This window comes from Euprymna scolopes, chromosome 27 (assembly GCF_053919585.1).
Source record: "Euprymna scolopes isolate OS-2025 chromosome 27, ASM5391958v1, whole genome shotgun sequence".
Lineage (NCBI taxonomy): Eukaryota > Metazoa > Mollusca > Cephalopoda > Sepiida > Sepiolidae > Euprymna > Euprymna scolopes.
The window spans coordinates 34,743,310-34,766,350 of record NC_136508.1 but is presented as its reverse complement, the minus strand read 5'-3'; the positions used below and the strand labels follow the sequence as shown (position 1 = coordinate 34,766,350).

The 23,041-nt window shown below is 32.8% G+C and overlaps 1 protein-coding gene across 2 annotated transcripts in view; it reads left to right on the top strand.

The window, feature by feature from the left end:
• The first annotated feature begins 373 nt into the window (after window positions 1–373).
• Window positions 374–23,041, top strand: part of LOC145248808 (hormone-sensitive lipase-like) — a 129,356-nt gene continuing 106,688 nt past the window's right edge. For both annotated transcript variants that reach the window (XM_080110461.1, XM_080110460.1), the window contains exon 1: window positions 374–1,603. In XM_080110461.1, coding sequence (XP_079966587.1) covers window positions 1,082–1,603 — 522 coding nt within the window. In that variant the 5' untranslated portion in view covers window positions 374–1,081. The remainder of the gene's footprint in view (window positions 1,604–23,041) is intronic.

Below are 23,041 nucleotides of genomic sequence, written 5' to 3'. Positions count from 1 at the left end.
CGCTCGCTCTATCGTTCGTTCGGTTCTGACTTTTGTTTTTTTACCAACAACCATCAATTCAGTGTGTGTATATCTTTTTCGCCTATAAATAACCTTGATAAATATTGAATTATTATTTAAATATTTTCTGAAATAAAAATTAAATAAAAGGAAAACAAAACGAATTTTTTAAATTCCTATTAAAAAAAATGGTGCTTATTTAGAATAAAACCTATGAAAACAAAATAAATTGATGAAAAAATCATGACAGTGGGTGTACGTACCCACTACTGAACGAAGATGCCGTATTAAAAAAAAAAAAAAAAATGTACAAAATCATTGTTTTTGCTTTTTTTTTTTTTTTTACGATTTTAGGGCTGATTTTGATCTCGATAGCTCGAACTGGGTTGTCTCCCTCTTATTTATTAAACATGGCTGATCAAAACAGAACGTTTCTCTTTATCATAAAATTTGCCTTTGTTAGTTAAAAAGAATACTTGATCAATTTTCGCGATTTTTGGAATATGACGTCTTCGTTCCGTGACAAGTACGTATATCATAAAGTTTTTTAAAAAAGAATTTTCTGTATTTCTGTTTTGAAAAGTGGTTCAATTATAAATATGCACTAAAAATTTAATTGTTTTCTCGGAACTCCCTACCCGGACAACGCCGGGTAAATATAACTTGGCAAATTTAAAAAAACGAAAACAAAAAAATTAAAGTAAACAGAATTCCGAGAAACACCGGGTAAATCGACTTAGTAAATAATAAAGAGTGAAAGGCGAGCGAGAAGGAAGGAAAAAAAACAGAGAGAGAAAGAGAAAGAAAAAAGGGAAAGAAAGAAAGAAAGAAACGATAAAGAGAAAAGAAAAGAGAGAGAAAGAGAGAGAGAGGAAGGGTAATAGTAGATGTTTAGAGAAAGGAGGAGTGTTCAACACACGCAAACATTTTCGCACATGCGCACAAACCTGTTTACACTCACTCTTCACACGCATGCACTTAACACACACACACACACGCAAAACATGAGAAACGCATTAGTTGAATAGTGCGTTAGGTACATACATGAATAAACCTCTTCCTAATCCTGTACAATTACACAATGGCAGATGATGTCAAGTTGTGGGGACGACCGTCGACTTCAAATAGTCACACGGCCGTGTCGCCACAGGCAGCAGCAGCGTCACATATCGAGGACGGACGGCCAGAACAAGTTGATATTCCGTCGTCCGCCTGTTTTTCTGGTTTGTCAAGCGATAGTAACGAAGAAGCCGAAACAACGTGTGGTTTGTCGGGGTTGGCGAACACCATCACCATCGACCTCATCGGAGGGCACGACGGCAATCACCATCATCATCAAACGACTTCTTCGATACTTTCTCGCCCTTTGCTTCCAGAAGGAAATAGCGAAAACATTCAACCTTCTCCTTCTTCTTCCTCACCATTATCGGATCCTGGGGACAGCAGTATGAGACGAATTTTAACCTCCCTCTTTAGGGAGTTAAGGACTTATGCAGTTAGCAACATAGAGTATTTTCAGAACGGCAAGCAGAGTTACCACGCGCGATTACAGGTGGCCTTCGCTTTATTGTGCGAACACATCGATGCCGGGATCGAACCCCAGGTAAGACAATGAAGTAATTAACGACTCTTCACTGAAAAATTCGAACTAAAATATGTAAATGCGATTTTAATGGTAAATTTCTACCGTTACGCCGTATACTAACCATCTCCCAAAATACAGATTCTACATTTTGCCAGCGTTTACATGTAAACAAACAACCCGAAAAATCTGATGGTATTTTTTGAATATGACAAATTCATTCCGTGACGAGTACGCACATCATAACGGTTTGTTTTCTGTATTTTTTTTTTTAAATTCTAAAATAAGCACCCAAATAAACAAGCAAATAAAAACGATTACTTTAGAATTTAGAGAAGAGAACCAGGACCACTTTCATATAAATTTAATGTAAAAATGATAACCTACTTCGAATACTTATGCAGTTTACGTACGGGTCGCACTATTTTTTTTTTAAATATGATTTTCAAGTTAAATTCAATTTTGACTGTATCTTTTGTTTATTAAATTGTTAGATGAAAATACACAATAGTTAACAAGTCATCTCTCCACATGTTAAAAATGGCTTTCTAAGTTTAAGAACCGTGCTGAAATAATCTTATTACGTTATTATTTCAGTACGGTTCTTAAACTGAACAAGTACCCTACTTCTTAACCGAATAGCATTTTAGGACATAGAAACACCTTTTTTTTCTTTTTTTTTTAAATAGATTTATTGTATGTTTACAAGAAAAAAGTGAGGCATTTGTTTTCAAAGAGTAATTTCTAAGAATTGTCTAAGGACGATTAAAAAAAAAGAAGAAAGTTGGTACTAGTGCAACTGCAACAAAGTGACAGCACTAGAGTGATCCGGACGTAAATAATAACGTTATTATTTAAAAAGCCATTCCTAACATGGAGAGGGGAGGGTGCTTTGTACATATTCTATACTTCAACCTTACAATTGAATAAAAAAAAACATATCATAAAACTTTAATTAAATTTGGAAATACGATTTAAAAAATAGCGCGGATCGGATCACTCTCTCTCTGCACTAGCATAAAAAGTTCATCTTGGGAATAATAAATTATAGGAAAACAGCCTAAAATTTTTGTCAGTAAAAAAAAAAAAAAAAGATGCAAAAACATTATGATATGACCCCCTCATTAACCCTAAGTCCTAGTGGTAAATACACAAAGCCCCCCCCCCAAGTTGAATCTTGTTTTTTTTTTCTAGCTTATGATGTAATCGTTATTAATATTGGGCGATATCTTCAGTGTCTGTGTTTCTCGCCTATACGTTAATCATTTTAGTTTGTATTCACGAAATAAAACAAAGCTAAAACGGTAAAAAAAAAAAAAAAAAAAAACGAAACAAAACAAAGCTAAAACGGTAAAAATCAAGATTGTATACTCGTTTTGACTTCCGATTTCTGCGGAGCAAACGTTAACAACACATACGATTTCTTCTGACTAATTATTAGTAAAAAATACCATGACTATATAAATATTACAAATATTTTTTCTTATTGAAAAATGAAAATGTAAGAAGTTTTTTTAAAATCAAATACTCAAACGAATTCGTCTGTAAGAATTTTTGAAAAATATCAATCGATTTTGTTCTGGATATTTACCAAAATATTTTAGAATAAAAATTTTTTTTTTTTTCGCTGCATATGCACTTTACCGTGCTATTTTTTAAAAATAGCATTTTCAAGTTAAATTGAAATTTTACGATATATTTTTTATTAAATTGTTAGGTAAAAACACCTTCCCCTCTCCATATTAAAAATGGCTTTCTAAATATTAGCGTTATTATTTCATAACGGTAACATAAGTGCATACGTACCATTTTTTTCTTTCTTTTAAAGAAATAGTTGGTGAAAGTTCAGAATAGTAAAAAAAAAAAAAAGAAAAAAGGGGGGGGGGTCTCGTTATCAGTGAGGATTATCTGGGTCGTCACCGGCGTCCTGTCTACTCCGCAGAAACCGGAAATCAAAGAAAGCAGATAATCTTGACTTTAATTGCTAAAAGGAAGTAAAAACAAAACAAAAGATTGTAAATAATGTTATCTTCAAGTTTAGCATCCCCTGTGTTGACAAAAGCTTTCTGCGGCCCTGTTCTGTTGGCTGGACAAAAAAGCCATCCCATGAACTTTTATAATCAAAATATAGCCGACAGGATCGCATAAAGTCTTAAAAAAAAACCTTTGTCAACACTGGACTGCGATGATAAGCGTCGGCCATGCCTTCACTCGGCCAACAAATTGTAAATGTGTGAATAATAATAAAGGTTCTTGTAAGGAATGGACACCCAAAGGATTTCAATTCTTATGGAGTCTGTTCCGAGTACAAGGTGGAACCATAAAGAAAACAGTACAGTTTTATTTAAAAACTTTTACTGAAAAAAAAAAAAAAATCAGGTAACTTGATTATGTAGTAGAACTGACATCTATTCAGTGTAGCCGCCTTCAGCCTCAATCACCGCCTCCATACGAGTCCGGAACTGGGAGTAGCGCCGGCGGCAACCAGGCTGGCTTTAATGTTGTGGGAGGTCGTGTTGGTGATGTTCTCGACGTATGACCAAACGAAGTAGTCCAACGGGTTCAAGTCGCGAGAGGAGGGGTGTCAGTGAGTAGTAGCACTTTTGAAGCCAAACCTGGGTCTCTTTGGACTTTTGGACCGGCGCAGAGTCCTGCTGCCACACACAGGGTCTGCTAGCTGCCACCCGATTGCACCAGGGAATCACCAAACTGTACAGCACATCCAGGTACTTTGGTGTTGACTTTCAAGTCGACTTCCAAGATGTGGTGTTGGTGTGTGACTGCTGTCTGTGTGGCCCTCACTTGAAACCACACCAAAGACCATAACCATGGCCGGAAACTTCGTTTTCATCACTCTGAGCACGTGGCACGTCCCTGTTATTCATGGCAATCCAGCGATGCATTTTGAGAGTGCTTGCAATGATCCTGTTGACATAACTTGGATTGGTAGAGAGCGGCGCGGCGGCGGCGCATATCTCCGATTTCGTTTGTTGAACATTGTCACTCTTAGATATGATAGAAGGCTCCTATCGCTCTTGGAATTTGTACACAACTGGTCAACTAGTAGATAGTCTGAAAAAAAAAATTCATTAAATGGAAATGTAATCATGTCGTTTTTGCTAGTGCGACAATTTTATCTTTCCAACCTGTATCGACGAAGAATCCAGTCGGTCTCTAAAATGTGTGAAATAGTTTACAATTTGAAAGCCATTTCCCCCCCTTTAATTGCTTCGCTTATTTCTTTGGATTTCTTTAGATTGTCCGCCAATATTTACAATTTATTCAAAACTGAAATCACGTTTTCAAGTGCAAAATAAATAAATTAAAACAATAAAATTTGTGACGTCATTAGATTTTTTTAGTGCTTATGCACTTATTGTATTACGCTACTTTTTTTTTTTTTTTTCAATAGTATTATCAGGATGCACTTATGCTACCCGACCGACCGTGCTGAAATTTATTTAGAAAGTCGGCTTAACATGGAGAGGGTGTTTTTTTTTTTTTTTTTTTTTTTGTTTTTTTTTTGTAATTTCACCTAACAATTTAATAATAATAAAAAGATATATCCCATTTAATTTGAAAAATATGATAAACAATTAGTTTTATGATTAGGGGCATTCGGCATCCGTAGTTGAAGAAACATCCAAAACATTGGAGTTTTTTTGCTTTCTAATATTTTTATAATTTTTAAATTGATGAAAAATTTCATATTACGTAATTTATTTTGATACGTTTTTAAAAAATGATCCCCCCTTTTTATTTATTTATTTATTTTTTTATTTTTTAATCCAAAAAAGTTTCGTTTGTTTATCGAAAGTTTCATTTACTCAGTTCTAAAATATATTATTTTAGAAATGAGGGTATTTTTTTAGATTAGGTCCACCCACCTCCACAATTTTCTTTTAAATGACAACTTAGAAGGGTTTTCGATTATGCTGGATACGAAAATCGAATTGAAATTTTGCAGAAATAATTAGTCATCGAGATATAAAAAGTTGTATTATGCATTGTATTCTTCGGCGGCCATCTTTTTTACGCGCGTGCAGTGTAAGTCATAGATGAGTAGATATGTTTATGGCTAACCACGGGAAAACGATGACTAAGTTCATAATTTTCTCTCTAAAGGACAGGGATCTAGGAAGTTGTCCTTTTGTAGCTAGTATGTTTGCTTATAAAGATGATGAATATGTTTTTTTTAGTCGAATCGTCAGTTTGCATGTTCTATTAGTTAAAAAAAAAAAAAAATTAAATGCTGAAACATGGTGCGAATAAAAATAAGTTGCTTGAGCGAAATGCAAAAATCCATATTTTATTCTAAATAATTTAAAAATTTTATTTCTATTCACTCCAAACAAGACATATTGCAACTGAAAGATTGGAGGCTTTGGTTAATCAAGGGTTAAATTTATAGAGGACATTCTAAGTGGGAAGTTGTGCAGCAAGGTGTTTGTTCACATTACAATTAAATTTCTGCATGTTTATACATGGAGGAAATTTCAGAGAAAAAAGTTATTAGAGTAGAAAGCTTTCTAGTATCTAGGAATCTGTGCAGGGAAGGGGTGGGATTTTGCTGATTGTCTGGTTGGTCAAGGGTATTTACGTTGAGGGGAGGGCACAGCATGTTTGGATCATATTCCATTGAAGTATTTGTAAGAGAAGCACATAGCAGTGATAGGACAGGGGCTGGACCTTGGACAGTGTGGAACCTATTGAGACTTTCTTTTTTATACTTTGTCTAAGAAGAAACTAGTGGTTGTTGCATCAACCCAAATGTGGTAACAATATTCCATGTATTGGCGAATGGTAGCTGTGCAGAGGTATAGATACTTGCTGATGTGAGAATTTTTCAGTATAGGGAGCGCCTACCTTCTTTGCAGCAGACTTGACAGTATCTTCTATGTATTTGTTCCAATTCATGTTAGCTGTGAATGTTATTCAAAAGATTTTGAATATTGAACTCTAGGTAGGGTGTTATTAGTGATGGTAATCTGTGATTGGAAAGGTTTCTTATAATTGTTAAAAAGAAATGAGTTTTGTCTTAGTAGCATTAAATGTAACATCCATTTTCGGATTCCACTACAGACTTGGGGTCAATTTCTAAGGATATGGCCATTGCTTTGGATATGTGCGTATTCAGAATAGGGCATGATGCCATTAGCAAATATACCCATCTCTGACGCAAATGCATCAGGGAGCTTGCTTATGAAAAATCAGGAATAAAGGTCAAAGAATTGACTACTGGAGCACACCCACATTGATCTCGTGTTGTTTAGATGTCTAGCCATTGGGAATGACTTGAAGCTTTCTTTAGCTAAGAAGTATCTTTATATTAAATATACATCCATTAATACTGTGCAAGTTATCTTTCATGAAAAGATTGTCATGCAATACTTTGTCAAAGGCTTTGAATATATCGAGTGCTACCACTCTGACCTTATCCAGTATATGGTATATGCATTCAGAGATAATAGAGAATAATGCATTCAGGGATTTGCTTTTTTTTAATATTTATTATCCTTATTGAGTTTCACCAACGTATATTTGATGACAATTATAGCATAGGACAGCAACAGCATATATACCTGCATTAGATATGGGTTTGTTTTGGAAATATTTCCTTGTTTTTAACTTTTGTTTTATAGTTTGTGATGGGGTTTTTATCATTGGAAAACACAAAACTCATATCTCGTGTTGCATAATTTTTCTTAAATTCCAAAAATTTTTTTTTCCATTCAATTTTAAAAAGATATTTCATTACAGGTGTACGTTTTGTATTTAATTTTGTATAAAACAATAAAAATTGATTGAATTCAGATGAAGAGAAAGTACATCTGGATGAAGCTTTTGATGCTGTTGAAGTTTTGTTACCTTGGTGATATCATTGAAGTATAGGGTGAAGTGGGTGCTAGTAAGAATTAGGAGTGGATAGATTAAGTTCAGAAAAACTTTGCCATTACTAACCAGCATAGTATTACTACTGTTGACTAAAAGGAAGGGTCTAAAAGGCATGTATATGAAGTGTGATCATGTATGGAAATGAAACCTGGCCAGTGAGGGTTGAAGATATGTGTTGCATGGAGAGAAATGAGTATGGTACGATGGATATATAATGTGAGTTTTTAAAGACAAGTTTAACTCTGACAACCTTGGAGCAAAATTAAATTTAGACAGTTTAGGAAGATGTGCACAGAAGAGTAGACTTTGATGGTGTGGACGTATTGAAAGAATGGATGAGAGTTTGTGTAGATGTAGAACAGTTGAGGTAGCATGTTCGGTTCATAGGAGAAGGCCAAGGAAAACCTGGTAGGAAGTGATAAAAAAAAACTGATATGGATGATCAGAGAGAGAGGGTAGTTTGGAAATCAGTTTTGTAAAGTCTTCTAACGTATGGCAGCATGTAAAATGGATGTTAAACTGATGATGATGATGATGATGATGATATGCATACCTTTCCAATTCCTATAGAAAATTGAAAAACTAGTCTAAGCTCAAAAGATTAAAAAAAAGTTCGAGACTAGGAATTTTTTTTTTTATGTTACATGTTTGTTGCTTAGTAATTGACAATTTATATGGACCAACAAGATTTAGATTGAAAAATCAATGTCATGATGATTGATCATGTAAACCAGAATTCTCAAGGTGCAGTGATTCATAATTGATGAGTTTTAGTTCTGCCTTGGATTGGAAAAATGTTAAAAAAAAAAAAAAGTGTGTGTGTGATATTTTTTGTATACATTTAGAAATGTATATATTTTTAAAGATTCTACATCTTTGTGTACATACTTTTTGAATGTGTATGTGTACATATACATGTATAATTTTAATAAATAAATGAGGACTGATCTGAGAACAGGTCATACAAAAAACATCCTGATTTTTTTCTATTTCTCATGTCAAAACTTGCCTGCATTTTTTTTTTTTTTTTTTTTTTTTTTTTTTTTTTTTTTTTTTTTTTTAGGGATCAAAGGCATGATCCAAATTGGAATAAGGATTTTAGACACAAGATTTAATAACATATCTTTATTTTAATCTTCGTAACGGGACATAAAAGTAGCGCAAAGCTGTTCTATTTGAGGCAATAATTTTACCTGTCTTGAGACGATTATTCTCGTTATTGTATAAAGCTTATAAGATCTATGATAACCCCCACCCTAATGAAACGTTCATAACACATCAAATCTGTTGCCAAGGCTGCTGGAAAAATGGTCGGATCCTTCTATCAATCCAGTAGATATCTCACTGCTGATGCAATTCTCTATCTATAGAAGAGCCAGATACGCCCAAAGATGGAATACTGTTGCCACATATGGGCAGGAGCTGCTAGAAAAGACTTGTCCTGCCTTGATAGGGTTCAAAATAGACTTCGTGGCCTGGTGGAAGATGTCCTTTTCTCTTCGCTTCAACCTCTATCTCACAGAAGAGATGTTGCGAGTTTGTCTCTGCTTTATCGTTATTTTCATGGAAAGTGTTCGACTGAGCTTCAATCTATGGTCCCCCCTCGCCAAACTTTCACAAGAAACACTCGACTAGCTGGAAACATTATCAATAATTTTCCCCACTCTTTATCTGTGCCTAAACCTAAACATAGATTCCATGATCAAAGCTTCTTTCTTAGAACTGCACGCCTGTGGAATTGTCTTCCATTTTCCTGCTTTCCAGCTGTCTATAATATGGTTGTCTTCAAGTCCAACGTAAACAAGTTTCTGATGAGCCGTTCCACTTAAGTTAACAAATTTACTGAACTTCCATTACTATTGATTACTATATTGTCCTTTTGACTACTCTACACTCTTTAACCCTTATCCTTGAGTGGCCGATCGGCCTTGATAAGTGGTGACGCCTATGTAAAAAAAACAAAAACAAAAAAAACATGAACTCGTCTAGCTACAACAATTGTACATGATTTCCCTTTCTCCTTGATGTACTTAAAACTGAATATAATTTCCATGAGCAAGGTTTCTTTACAAAAACTACCCATCTGTCTAATACAATACCACTGAGCTGCTTCCCATCTGACTACAACAACATGGTCGTTTTCAAGTTCAATATTAACAGATTCTTGTTGAAGCATTAAATAACCACATTCTGCCTTTGTTCGGCCATCATTGCCAATCCTCAAGGTGTTACCTCACCGTCCACCTGATAAATTCATTAACATTATCCTCAAATGGCTTTTAGGCTTTAATAAGCAATGACGCATTAGTACATCAAAAAATAAATAAATAAATCAAACCCAGGATTCTATGAATTAAAAATGGTTTGTACGTTTTCAATCTTCTCTTTTTCATTAAACACTTTGATAATTAAATGAAAATAGAATTATCATTAACTCAATATGTCACTTTTCTATATTAATAAAACAATGTATGTATGTGTGTCTGTGTGAAAATATTTAACCGATAAACTCTTATGGCACCGGAGTCATTTTTTTTTTTTTTTTTTTAAACTATTGAAATTGATACTATATATTAGGTCGAATACAGGGTGGCACGACAAAATTGTCGCCCTAGAAAAGACGTGATTCCGTGTTTTATTTAGGGCGAAAAATTAATCGTTCCACCCTGTATAATATTCAAAAGAGAATTGGTTCTATAATAATATATACAAAATCTGCATGAATTAAAATATATTTAAGCCTATTTTATGACCGGGTACCCTCCCCTCTATACCCCCCCCCTAATCATTTATAAATGCTATAATTACTTTGTGTAATTACTTTATAGGCCAAACCCTGTAATGATTTGTTAGAAACGCTTGGAAACTGTATATTAACTATTAAGATCAGTCTGGAGATATTGATGAGCATTTCCTTTTTTTTTTTTTTTTTTTTTTTTTTTTTTTTTTTTTTTTTTTTTTTTTTTTGTCTTCCATATTCCAACAAGGAGTTTCATGTACAATATTCCTTTGCTTATCTTTTTAACCGGTCGATTTAAATATTAAAAACTAAATCATGTTACTTAAATATTACACGGTAAAAAAAAAAAAAATGAACAAATCTGTTTTTTAACTTAATTTTTTAATGTTTCTGAATTTTTGACATGAAGATAATTCGTATTATTTGGATTCTTCGGACTATTGTTCTCATCTTGAGTGTTATTTTCATAACGTTTCGGCTGATGTCACCTCTGACCTCTTTTTTTTTTTTTTTTACTCTGGAGTCACCATTTGTCAAGGCTCGAAGATCATTCCAGGATAAGCGTTAATGAATGTAAGGTGGTAGTATAGTAATCGCTAATGGTGTAAATTGAGCAGAATTTGATTTTTGAAGGGGACAGCTCAACAAGAACTTGTTTATATTGAATTTGAAGGCTACCATGTTGTATTCAGTTGAGAAGCAAGTCAGCAGAACAATGTTCCACAGGCAGGCAGTTCTAGGAAAGAAGCTTTGTTCATGGAATCTGCATTTAGATTTAGGCGCAGATAGAGTGGGTGGGTGGAGGATCGTATATAGTGGTTGTAGTTAGTCGAGTGGTTGTAGTTAGTCGAGTGTTTTTTTTTTTTTTTGTGAAAGTTTGGCAAGAGGGGACCATAGATTGGAGTTCAGTCGAGCACTTGCTATGATAATAATAAAATGTATATTGCCAAACTCGAATCTACAGTAATTTTGAATGGAAACTTTAAGACTTGGCGATAGCAGTCTCTCGTGTCTGCAAAGACCCGTGGCTTAACAGATAAAATACTTGGTAAAATTCAGTTTGAAGTTCAACTTTTTTTTTTTTGTAAAGGTTCAATCGCCGTGACTTTTACCCGATCATGACTGACAGAATCAGAGCATATTACCCCCATGGATTAAACAAAGGGTTCTGTTCGTAATTTTATGCAAATTTTTGAATTCGACAAGATATATCTAAATAAGGTCAGAGGTTACATCAGCCAGAACATTGTGAAAATACTCAACATGAGAACAGTAGTCCAGAGAATCCAAATAAAAATTTTTTTTCAGATTATAATAATCGGAAAATTTAGTATCAGACATAATTCAATTCTAAAACTAAAAGAATATTTTGGGATATATTTTTGTGTTGTTTAAATATATAAAAGTAAATGATATAATACTAGTTTATACCTGTTCCTTGAGTGGTACAATACTTTACCTAGATTCTACTGCTTTATAAAATTTTGTAAGGAAAAAATGTTATGTAGTATTTGCATGAGAGAGTAAGTAACTGTGATGAATATATGGTTTTATTGGAAGAAAATTTTTTTTTTATTCTTTTTAGCAAAAATAAAAATTTTTATTTTGAATTAATATCGAATATCATGCCTGTCTACTGTAACGATCACACACGCACACGTGTGTGTATATATATATATATATATATATATATATATATATATAGGACTTGAATGCCTACTAGACACTTTCCTCTAGTGTCTAAGCTCTCTGTAAAGGGGTTTGTCAGAACAATCCGGCATGAGGATACTTTTCCATAGAAGTAAACCCTGACCAAATATTCAAAATCATATAGTATTCGCTGCCCAAATAAGATCTCCTCACTATGGCTAACCCACATTAGCTTTTACGAGGAATGGTGCACCTTTTCCAAGTGATATTACCTCAAGTAATAGCATGAAGTTGGATACTCCACCAGACTAGATAAATTCTTTTCCTGGAATCCAGTAAGACCAAGAGACCAGAACGAAAGATATACTACAACATATGAAAATGGTTAATTGGGGAGAGGAAAATTATGTTCTCAATTTCTTTACTAACTCAGTGTTTGAGAGATAAAGAACTTTAATGGAACATTCGAATATCTATGTATCTCATAGATTTCAAGTGTTAGCCCCAGGTAGTGGGCCCCATGATTTCTGAGAACTTCGACTGAAGTAAAATGAAACAAAAAAGTATATATATATATATATATATATATATATATATATATATATATATATATATATTAAAAAAGCATGTATTTATATTGTAATTTTGCAGACTGATAATAATCAAAACATAAGTAACAGTGTATTAACAAAAGCATGTTACAGAAGTATACATCATGATTCTGAGGCCATAACTGCTATGAATCGCTATCTAATAACATGTTAGATATAACTATATTTATAGCGTCTGAGTAAGTCCATTATTCCTGAAATGGGTACATCAGCTTAACCCATATTTTATTTTTTAATTTTCTTTAAATTTATAAAACACTTATGCAGTTCAATAAAAATTCCTTTAGACTTGCATAAAATTCGAACTAAGCTATTAATATTGTAAAACTACTTCCTTTGTAATGTGGACTCTGCCTATCCGTTTGTTGTAGACCAATCTCAAGTTTGCTTTTGCATAAAACACCATAACCTTTTAATGATATATAGATTGGGATAGAAATGGCAGTATATAGCGGTTAAAATTATCTCCGCTGAAAAAGCATGCCAATTTTCCACATACGTAATGATGCTGCATATCGTAACCACCACCACCACCTAACATGGATCGGTACTATTTTGCTAAAAATAACTGCCACGATGTTTTTATACTTTCTCTTACAAAAAGCTTCTCTGGTTGGGTCTGTATGAACCTTTAGTGACAGCTTCTCAACATGTTGTATGGTTAACTGGTTGCTTGTTCTGCTTTTAAGACATTTTCTACCCTTTCTATTTGTAATGAGAAATTTTCTCAAGGCCATAAAAATGTGAACTTGGCTTTTTGGTAAACAGTTTGGCTTCTATGCTGCTGCTGCTGCTGAGTTAAGCCTGTATAAAAGCTTCAATCTGTTTAATATGTATTTCAGAATTTCCTTACTTTGGTTTCAGGACATTTTGACAAGCACTAAACTATTTTTAATCTCCTCTACTAATGATATAAGCAGCACTTTCTCTGTTGGTTTGTTTGTATGTTTGTTGGAATTTGAAATTTTTGGTAAACGAATATCTCGACTTTTACAAGTGGAAAATATTAAATAAATTTAAATCGTCATATCGTTGGAATTCAAAGGTATTTTTTCTAGTCAGGGTTCTTTCTAGAAAGACATTGGGTACTTATGGGAGGGACCATGAGAAGGTTGCCAACATCCTAAATGAAAGTGATTTTTGTGGAATGAACTGGATTCAAACTTGGAACATCTAGGTCGTCAGTCCGTGTTGTTAACCACTTGACTATCATCACCTTCCATAAATCTGAATGAGTAGAAAGCAAACGCTATTCGTGTGTATATATATGTGTGTATGTGTGTATATGTATGTATATATGTATGTATATATAATTATTATAGTAAAAAAATAATTATATATATATATATATATATATATATATATATATATATATATGAATAAAAAAATCAATACAGAAAAATATAAATGTTTATATCTTTTCTGTATTTATTTCCTATGTGTTGACGTGTAGGAATACAAAAAGTCTTTTAAAAAAAAAAACAAGAATGTTTCCTTCAAAAGCACATAATTTTCGACCGATCCTTTGATCTTCCTCAGTGTGAATGGTGTATGTATGTATATATATATATATATATATATATATATATATATATATATATATATATATATACACACCCCTGTTCTCAAACCCTCTCGGACAAAACCCGATATGGGGTTCATTTGCTTATATACTTTTTAAAAAGTTTCTAATAAATTAATATTATATAATATACATTTACAATTGATATTAACGAATTCTGTTGTAAGTATACAATGATTTTATCTATGGTACTTTTATTATATTTATTAATACAATTAAGTAAAGAGATTTTTTTTTTATTAAAAAAAAAACAATAGCTCTTTAAATCTTCTTTCTTAGAACTGCCCGCCTGTGGAACTTTGTACTGCTAGCCTGCTTTCCAGCTGACCACAACTTGATCGACTTCAAGTCCAATGTAAACAAGTTCTAGTTGAACCGTCCGCTTACATAATAAAATTCTACCTAATTTTTACCCTAACGATCACTATGCTGTCGTCTCGCTGACCAACATACTCTCATTAACACTTACCTTCGAGTGGCTTTCGGACCTTGATAAATGGTGACTCCCTGTAAAAAAAATTAAAAAAAAAAAAAAATCATCAATTATGCTCCACCGGTGTTCACGGTCTTTATTTATCCAGAAATTAGTTAGTTTGGAATTTAATTTGTAAAAACTGCTACTCGTATGCCAGCATCTAAAACAGAAGTTAAATCAAATTTAGGATCAAACTGGGTCAGTAGATGCATGTAAAACGGATGTTAAACTTATGATGATAGAAATTAGAAGATTTCAATCCTGTAATTCAGTTTTAGTTTTGAAAGCAATTTTTGTTTTCTTGTATAATTATCATAAATTTTTATTAATCATATAAAAATCTTAAATAAAATATAAGAAGCCAAAGAAATTGTTTTTCATTCAGCCATTTAATTAATTGAACTGAAATATTGATTCTATTTCTGTGATTAGTTTATACCCGAAGCTTGATTGCTATCAGTATTTGAGTATGTCAATTTCCGTCTTTACCTACATTCTAATATTTTACGAAGAAAAATATTTGAAAGTTTGCAACAAAAAAAAAAAAAAATGCTATTTATTAGTGTTGGGACGATGAATCGGAAAAAATTGGAACTTTTTGGGGTATTCGAATCTGAATAATTTGTGCCTATTTTCCAATGCCAAAAAATTCTTTATTTGATTTTATTTTAAAAAAAATCTTCCACTGTTAATAATAATAAAATATTAAATATTTATTGATTTTAAATTACCAGTAAAACTAAGATCTATACATCACCTCCGCATCATCACCATTACAAGTGTTTTTACGTTTGAGAAAATATATGCATGTTTAACATGTGTTTTTATAGTAATTGGGGTGGAGGGATTAACAATTTTATGGTTAAATATTGAGATTTATGAAGAATCGGAATCTGTAATTGTATTGGGATTGTGAAAAACATTGGAATCGTCGTGTCACTATTATTCAGCATTTTCATCAAAGGGCGAGTAACTATGATAAATGTATCATTTGGTAAAAAACATTAAAAATTATGTTTTTAAGCAAAAACAATTTACTTTTGGACTAATGCTGAATAATATTTTTCCGATTATGAAACAGAGGACACTTAATTTAAAAAAAAAAAAATGTCATTTTCTTTTCTTTTTTAATTTATAAAAGCTGCATACAGTAAAAAGAAAAAAAAAATCCTTTAGATTCTTTAAATCTACGTGACTCTGGTACTCGTCGAAATTACTACCTTAGTAATTTGTACTTTGCCGATTCCATTTTTGTCAACCAACCATATTTCTAATTTGTATCCAAGAAAGTTGTGGATGATGTAATCTCTGACCCTTTTCAGGTGTATCTTGTCGAACTTGGAAATGTTTCTGTTGAACTCGGGGGGGGGGGGGAGTCTGCACAGAATTTTGACCAGAACTCTTTATTTACAGCAAGGATCCATGGTGCAGTGGTCGGAGTACTTTTCTTGAAGATTGATGGTTCAATCCTCAGTGTGGGGTGACCCAAATAAACAATTGCAAATTATTTAGAACCTCTATCCAGTCATGGCTAATGGAATGATAGCATGCTACCTCCGTGAAGTTGTTAGTGTTCCTTTCAAAATTCCATGCGGATTCCCAAGTCCGACACACATTTTTCGAGTTTGACAAGTTACACCTGAAGGATCAAAGGTTACATCAACTGAAACGGTGTGAAAGTGACAATCAAAATGAGAACAGTAGTCTGAAGAAGCCAAATAATATGAATAACCAATTCTCATCTCAAAAATTCAGAATTATAAACTCCAAAAGCAGTATAACTTTTTAATAAAAAATATATATATTAGTAATGGGATAATTCCAATATTTCCCTTATTCCGATACAATTACCGATTCCAATTTTTATAAATCTCTAAATATTTAACTATAAAGTTATTTTTTCCCAAATTACATAAAAACATCTGTTAAATGTGCTCGTATTTTCTCAAACATAAAACCAAACTTGTAGGGAGGAGTAATTTGTAGATTTTAGTTTTACTGGTAATTTAAAATCAAATATTTATTACTTTACTACTACTACTAGCAGTGGAAGATTTTGTTTTAAACATTATCAAATAAAAAAGGATAATTAAAGGAATCGTTTTTGGCATCAGAAAGTATGCACAATTTTTCTGATTCCGATATCCCATTTTTTCCGATTCTGAATCGTCCATACGCATGCACGATATTTAAATATGATATTTTGATTAATGCAGATTTCATATTTATATTATATTGGACCCAACATATAGTAATGATTTTAAAAAGTAAAAAAAAATAAAATAAGAAATGACTTGTGGACCACCACCAAGAGTCGAAATCAAAACTTTTAGCTTATGATTTACTTTTTCCTTTGACGTTAATGCCTAAACTATGAAGACATGTTTGCTGCAAGGTTAAAAATTAAAACATGAACCAATAGCTGTTACGTTACGCATGCATATTCGTAATTTGTTCGACCTTCACCTGGCAAATTCCTTTTTTTTTTTTTTTTTTTTTTTTTTAAATTTTCACACTTTTTCACGGATTTTCCCTGGCTAAAACCCAAATATAAAGTTTCGCATGGGTTCAAATACCCTATATATGAAGTTTCATGTCTGTAGACAAAAAACTAACAGGAGTTTTGTAGGCAAAATTTTTTAAACAAATATATATATATATAAGAGGTTTGTGTTTATAACTTTTTTAAGCAAATATTATGCAAGTATAAATCATGAAGAATGTCTGCATGAATATAATTACACATAGTAGTTAACTAAAGATGATTATTCCATAAGAAAACCGAAAAAAAAACTAATAGAGAATTAATTTAAATGAATGTTTTAAAAAAAAATATGCAAATTAGCTAGATCTTTTGCAGATGAATGCAATTCCACGACCCATATATAACAAAGTTGTATTTTCTTTTTAAATAAATAGAAAAAAAGGTTTTTAATATGAATATCAATAAAAAAAATATTATAGGAGTGTGTGTATGTATGTGTGTATATATATATATATATATATATATATATATATATATATATATATATATTGTTCCTGTTAATAACGTAACACACTTTAGACAACACTTAACATGTTTATAAATGTCCTTAGTTTTAGAAATAATTTCTAGTTTTGTGAAGAACTAATCGAACATCTCTCCCGCATAATATAGATATATTGTATACCAACAGGGAGATCTGGTGTGGCTCGGAATCTTATTTTGCCCCATCCTATCCCATCACACCATATTACTTTAGTTTTACATTTTCTAATATTCGCTTTTTGAAGTGGAGATCTACGGATGTACTCAGCAATGGTTGGTGTGCGTAAAGTAATATTAATTGAAATAATTTATAGCTTTTGATGTGTTCGTGCATAATTTGCAGTTCAGATAAATGAAGACCCCTGTGCATTCCTGTTCCAAATCTTGAAACTCGTGTTCAAATTTCTATTATTAAATTTTTTTTTTTAATTCTGTAATTTTCAAGTTTTAAATATAATAAAGTAAGACTTTTTTTTTTTTTCATTTTTATCGATGTTAAGTGCAAGCGCTATCCCCTCCCAACTCTTCAATCAAAATGAAATATCCTATTCAAGTAATCTGGGTAATGTTTTAAATATTTCATAGATTTTATTTATTTATTTGGATATTCAGAGTTCAGTTTGAAATATTATGGTATATTTCAGTCAAGTTGATAAAACAAAAATAAAATAAAACAAACCCATGTGTGTCTGTGTATATCTATGTGTATATCTATGTGTATATCTATGTGTATAAGTTAGTGGGAGAGAACACCCAGCAAAATAAAAAAAACAGAAACAACAAAAAACAAGCGTTATATTTATTTATTTATTTTGTATTTTCTGTAATACGTATGCGTGTGTGTTTTCCTTTTCTAATTTCTAAAAACAGTGTTTATGGGTTAGATATAATCAGGTCAGCAGTTGGGATTGTTATCTAGATTTTTTTTCTTTCTTTTCTCACCCGATTTGTGTGATTATGTAATTTTCCTGAGGACAAAATAATTTCGTTTACACAACTAATTAGATTTTGATTTCCTTGTTCTTTTCCACAAGGATAGTTCTTTTTTTTTTTTCTTACAAATTAAAAATGCAGAATCTCTCTCTCTCTCTCTCTCTCTCTCTCTCTCTCTCTCTCTCTCTCTCTCTCTCTCTCTCACATATATATATATATATTTTTTTTCTTTCACAATGCTTTATCATATGAATAAAAAAAAAAATTGTTTGCCTGCTTTCCAGCTGACTACAATTTGGTAGTCTTCAAGTCCAACGTAAACAAATTTTTGGTGAACCGGAACCGTCCCCTTAAGTAATCCAATTTACCAAAGTTCCACTACGATTACTACGATATTAATCCCATATCTACTGTACTGGCCACTCGAAGATAACAGTTAATGAGTGTACAGTCTGTACACTCATTAACTGTTATCTTCGAGTGGCCTCCAGGCCTTGATAAGTGGTGACTCCTATGTACAACCCCACCCCCATAAAATTTAAGCTTAAATACAGCTCTGTTCTGCAGCTAAACAGACTAAACCTGTAGCCGTATACATTCACATTAGACCCTCTGCATAATCACACTAGTATTTGCTCAGATATGTACTGGTGATCTCCTTTCGCATTGTGTTCTGCAGCCCTGGACATGCTGCCTCAGAATTGTTTGAATGAATATGTATCACTGTCACATTTTCAGAGTTGGCTAACTGTCGTGATGTTCCTAAATTTTATGCATTCCCTAATTATAATTGGAACTATGTGCTCCCTCTCGTTGACAATCGCCGTCCCCAATGCTGTTTTCTGTAGTTGTCTTCTCTTCCTCTCCTATTCTTGTTCTGGCCATGTAGTCGTCTCTCACATTGGCGACTGCCAAGGGTGAACACTGGTTCACAAATATAAAAAATAAACTCAAGAGAAACAAAAACCACAAACATATTTGCAGATATGTTGTAGTGTGTGTGTGTGTGTGTGTGTGTGTGTGTGTGTGTGTGTGTGTGTGTGTGTGCAATACCATCGATCCTCTAAATGTTAAGGTCCACATCTAAACGTGGTCTCTGTCGTTGGTTGCTATCTGCTCATCTTGGCCTTCTAAAGCTCTTCCAATCTAACCCAAACTGCAACCTACCATGAACTGTCGTCAACTGTGTCCTCCACCCCTGGGCGGCGGTAAACTGTCAACTGTTCCCCCCTGGGTAGTAAACTGCCCCCCCCCTCCCCGGCGATAAACTGGTGGCAACTTGCGCAAAACAAACTCCTACTTCTAACCTGTCTGTAAGCTACCTCTAAATATATTGACCTACATTGTCCGGTCCTTTTATCCCAGTCACTGCCACACCTTGATTAACAACCCTATTTTAAATGGCCTTCTTGCGCCTTGATAAATCACCTGCCCCCATTATCTTCCTACTAACTTCTCTTCCTATACTTTTGTTCTGCTGATTAACTATTTTCTCCTTTTAGTTATAAATTTTTTTTTTTAATCATTTAACACTTTGGAGAGGGAGGAATGTCCTCAAATCACTTTCCTGGATCCGCCCCTCATTAAAAACACAGCTAAGACCTTGTACTTTTCTATTCCTTTACATTGACATGCCTTGGGAGATGTTAGGGTTGCCAGTATAAATTTATTTAAATTGACAAAAAAAAAAGAAATACAAAGTGATAATCCTTTTTCAAAGTAAACATGAATGTTTTTATTCATATCTTTTTTTTTTTTTTTTCTCTCTCTTTAGGTTTCATGAATGTTAGTGACTTGTGTATCGTAATCATTGCACCTGAGTCACAAAGCAGATAATTACTCAAATATTTAATTTCATGTTTTTTATTCTCCCTCTTCCACCCTCTTTGAGTCAGGAATTAGTTTAACATGACTTAGATTAAATAGTCAACAACAATGCTGAAGGCTATACTTTTATGTCAGTACAGCTAAAATTTTATTTAATCAGTATATCAATCTGTGTTTAAAAGATTAGTTGAAAGGTTCGGGGTTGGAAATTAACTTCAACAAAATCTGTATTTTGACATTCTAGACCAGATATTTTGTAGTTGAGCTTCTTTTATGTTAAAATGTATTTTTGTTGAAATACCTATTTAAAACTTTTAACAACCAATTATAGTAAATACACTTTCTTAATTATCCACAAAGTAAATTTAATTTCTGAATTTTTGAAATGAGGAGTGATTATTCATATTATTTGGATTCTTCAGACTACTATTGAGCTATCTAAATGGACTTTGGACAATCTCACTAAATAGGGTTTGTGGGTGATATGAGAAAACAAGTCTGTGTAGGCATTAAAAATATTTTTTTTCTTAAACATTATTATACGAGGAGTCATTTCGAGTAAAGTTAATTTATTTTACGCATCTATACTTGAGAAATGCACAATTAAAATGTCACGTTTTTTTTTCGTTTTTTTTTTTCTCGTTCTTTTCCTCCTGCATGGTAAGAGTTCGAGCCTGTCTGCCTCTAGTAATTAATAAATAAACATAGGTAATAAAATGCAAGGGAAAAACATCTAGATTAAAACTAGGTCATTTCCGAACTCAAAGAAAAGAGAAACCTATCCCCCTCTAAAAAGAACAAAGAAACTGATGAATTGGATATCAAGTGAACCCTTGCTTGATAAAAGCATGCCCATTGGCTACGATAACTGGATGTATGAATAACAAATAATCTGATTGGCTGACTAGTAAACTGAGTACCACAGGAATATATAAAAACACAAAGCAACATCGATTCCATGAATAGCCTGATGAAGCCCCATGAGGATGAACAGTTCAGCATGTTACCATACATGCATCAGTAAAAAAAAAATATAACTTCCACACATGATGCAATTCTGCTAAAAAGTATATACAGCCTCTTTGAAGTCTTGATAATCGCTCAGTATTATTAAAATTAGTATCCATCCATAGCCCTTGAGCCCCTGGAGGGGCATAGGCCATCTACAACTTTTGTAGATGATTTTGTAGCGAGGAGTTCTTTTTACAGGGTGAGGGTGATGGCCACACGCCCAACCTTCCCAGAAGATACATACAGCGCTTAGCCTTCCGAAATGGTCATCCATCTGGTACTGGCCAGGCTCAACATTGCTTAACTTCGGTGATCTGGCGAGAACCGGTGTGTCAATGTACATTCAAATTAAATACTGAACCCTTAAAATTTTACTATGGTGAGATTTAACGAAAGGTTTGAGAATTATTGGCATTTTAACACGCACTGGTAAATCTTTGCTTGTGTGCACGGAACTAGCATAAAATGTAATCATACTGCTCTTTCCTTTGCTCGGACAGAACTCTCTCAAAATGTAGGTACAGCATTGGTTTGGGAATGCAAATATGCACAAAATACCGATACACCCCTACTCCCACCCAAAAACGGCCCTAAAAAATTATTTTATGTGTACCAATATTCAATTTTCGATTTTTGAGCGATTATCCAAACTAATAATGGTACATTTTTTAATTTTTTTTTATTCCTGTTGATGATTAAATTTATTTTTATATTCTTGACCAATTACCTAAGCATCATATCTGTGACTTATGTCAACATTATATTTTTAGAACTGATTAAACACTTTCAAATAAGTTAAAATACAAAAAAATATTATGCAGGTAGGTTTCAACGTAAATTTTATTGGATACAAAACACTTATTTGTAATATGGTTTTTTTATTTTTTTATTTTTTTTAACACTTTTTATGGAGTATTTTATTATTTAGATGTGCTAGACCTACTTTTAGAAAAAATATGCGTGCACTATACTGAGAAAAAAAAAATGTCTGACTGAAGATATACTGCCATCGGTAGAAGGCAAGTTATCTACCTTTGTTTTTGCTCTATCTAAAGAGTTGTTAAATGCTTTCCTGCAGGTTATCGGCCCAAACCAACACTAAGCGTCAGTAACTAACAGTGCAGATAATCACAGACAATGGCTTCCAATATCTGCCACTAGAAAACAATGTCCGACAGTGAAAGCCAGATTATTTCATTTGGGCCACAGCTGGCAGTGTCCGCTATTTTCCAGAAATGGCAGTGGCCACAACAACCATACTTTAATTTGTTTTCGAGGGAGGTTCTTTACCGATTCTGTTCTGGATTTGTCATGCTTCCACTGGGCAACGCCGTTTAACGGGTACTGCTAGTATCTAATTAATCCGATTTATAAAGAATCGGAATCAGTAATTTAGTATAAAACTTAGTACAAAAAGTGGAATCAGTAATTTAGTATAAAACTTAGTACAAAAAGTGGAATCAGTAATTTAATACAAAATCGGTAATTGTATTGGAATCAGGAAAAATATTGAAATTGTCCCATAATATATATATATATATATATATATATATATAATGAAAATAGTATTCCGACAAAATATATATATATATATATATATATATGCATACACCAAGTTAAAGGTATTCAAGAGGGAAAATTCGTGAATTAAAATGAAGTTATTAAGAGTGCTCAATAAAAAGAGCAAAATATAATATTTTTATTTAT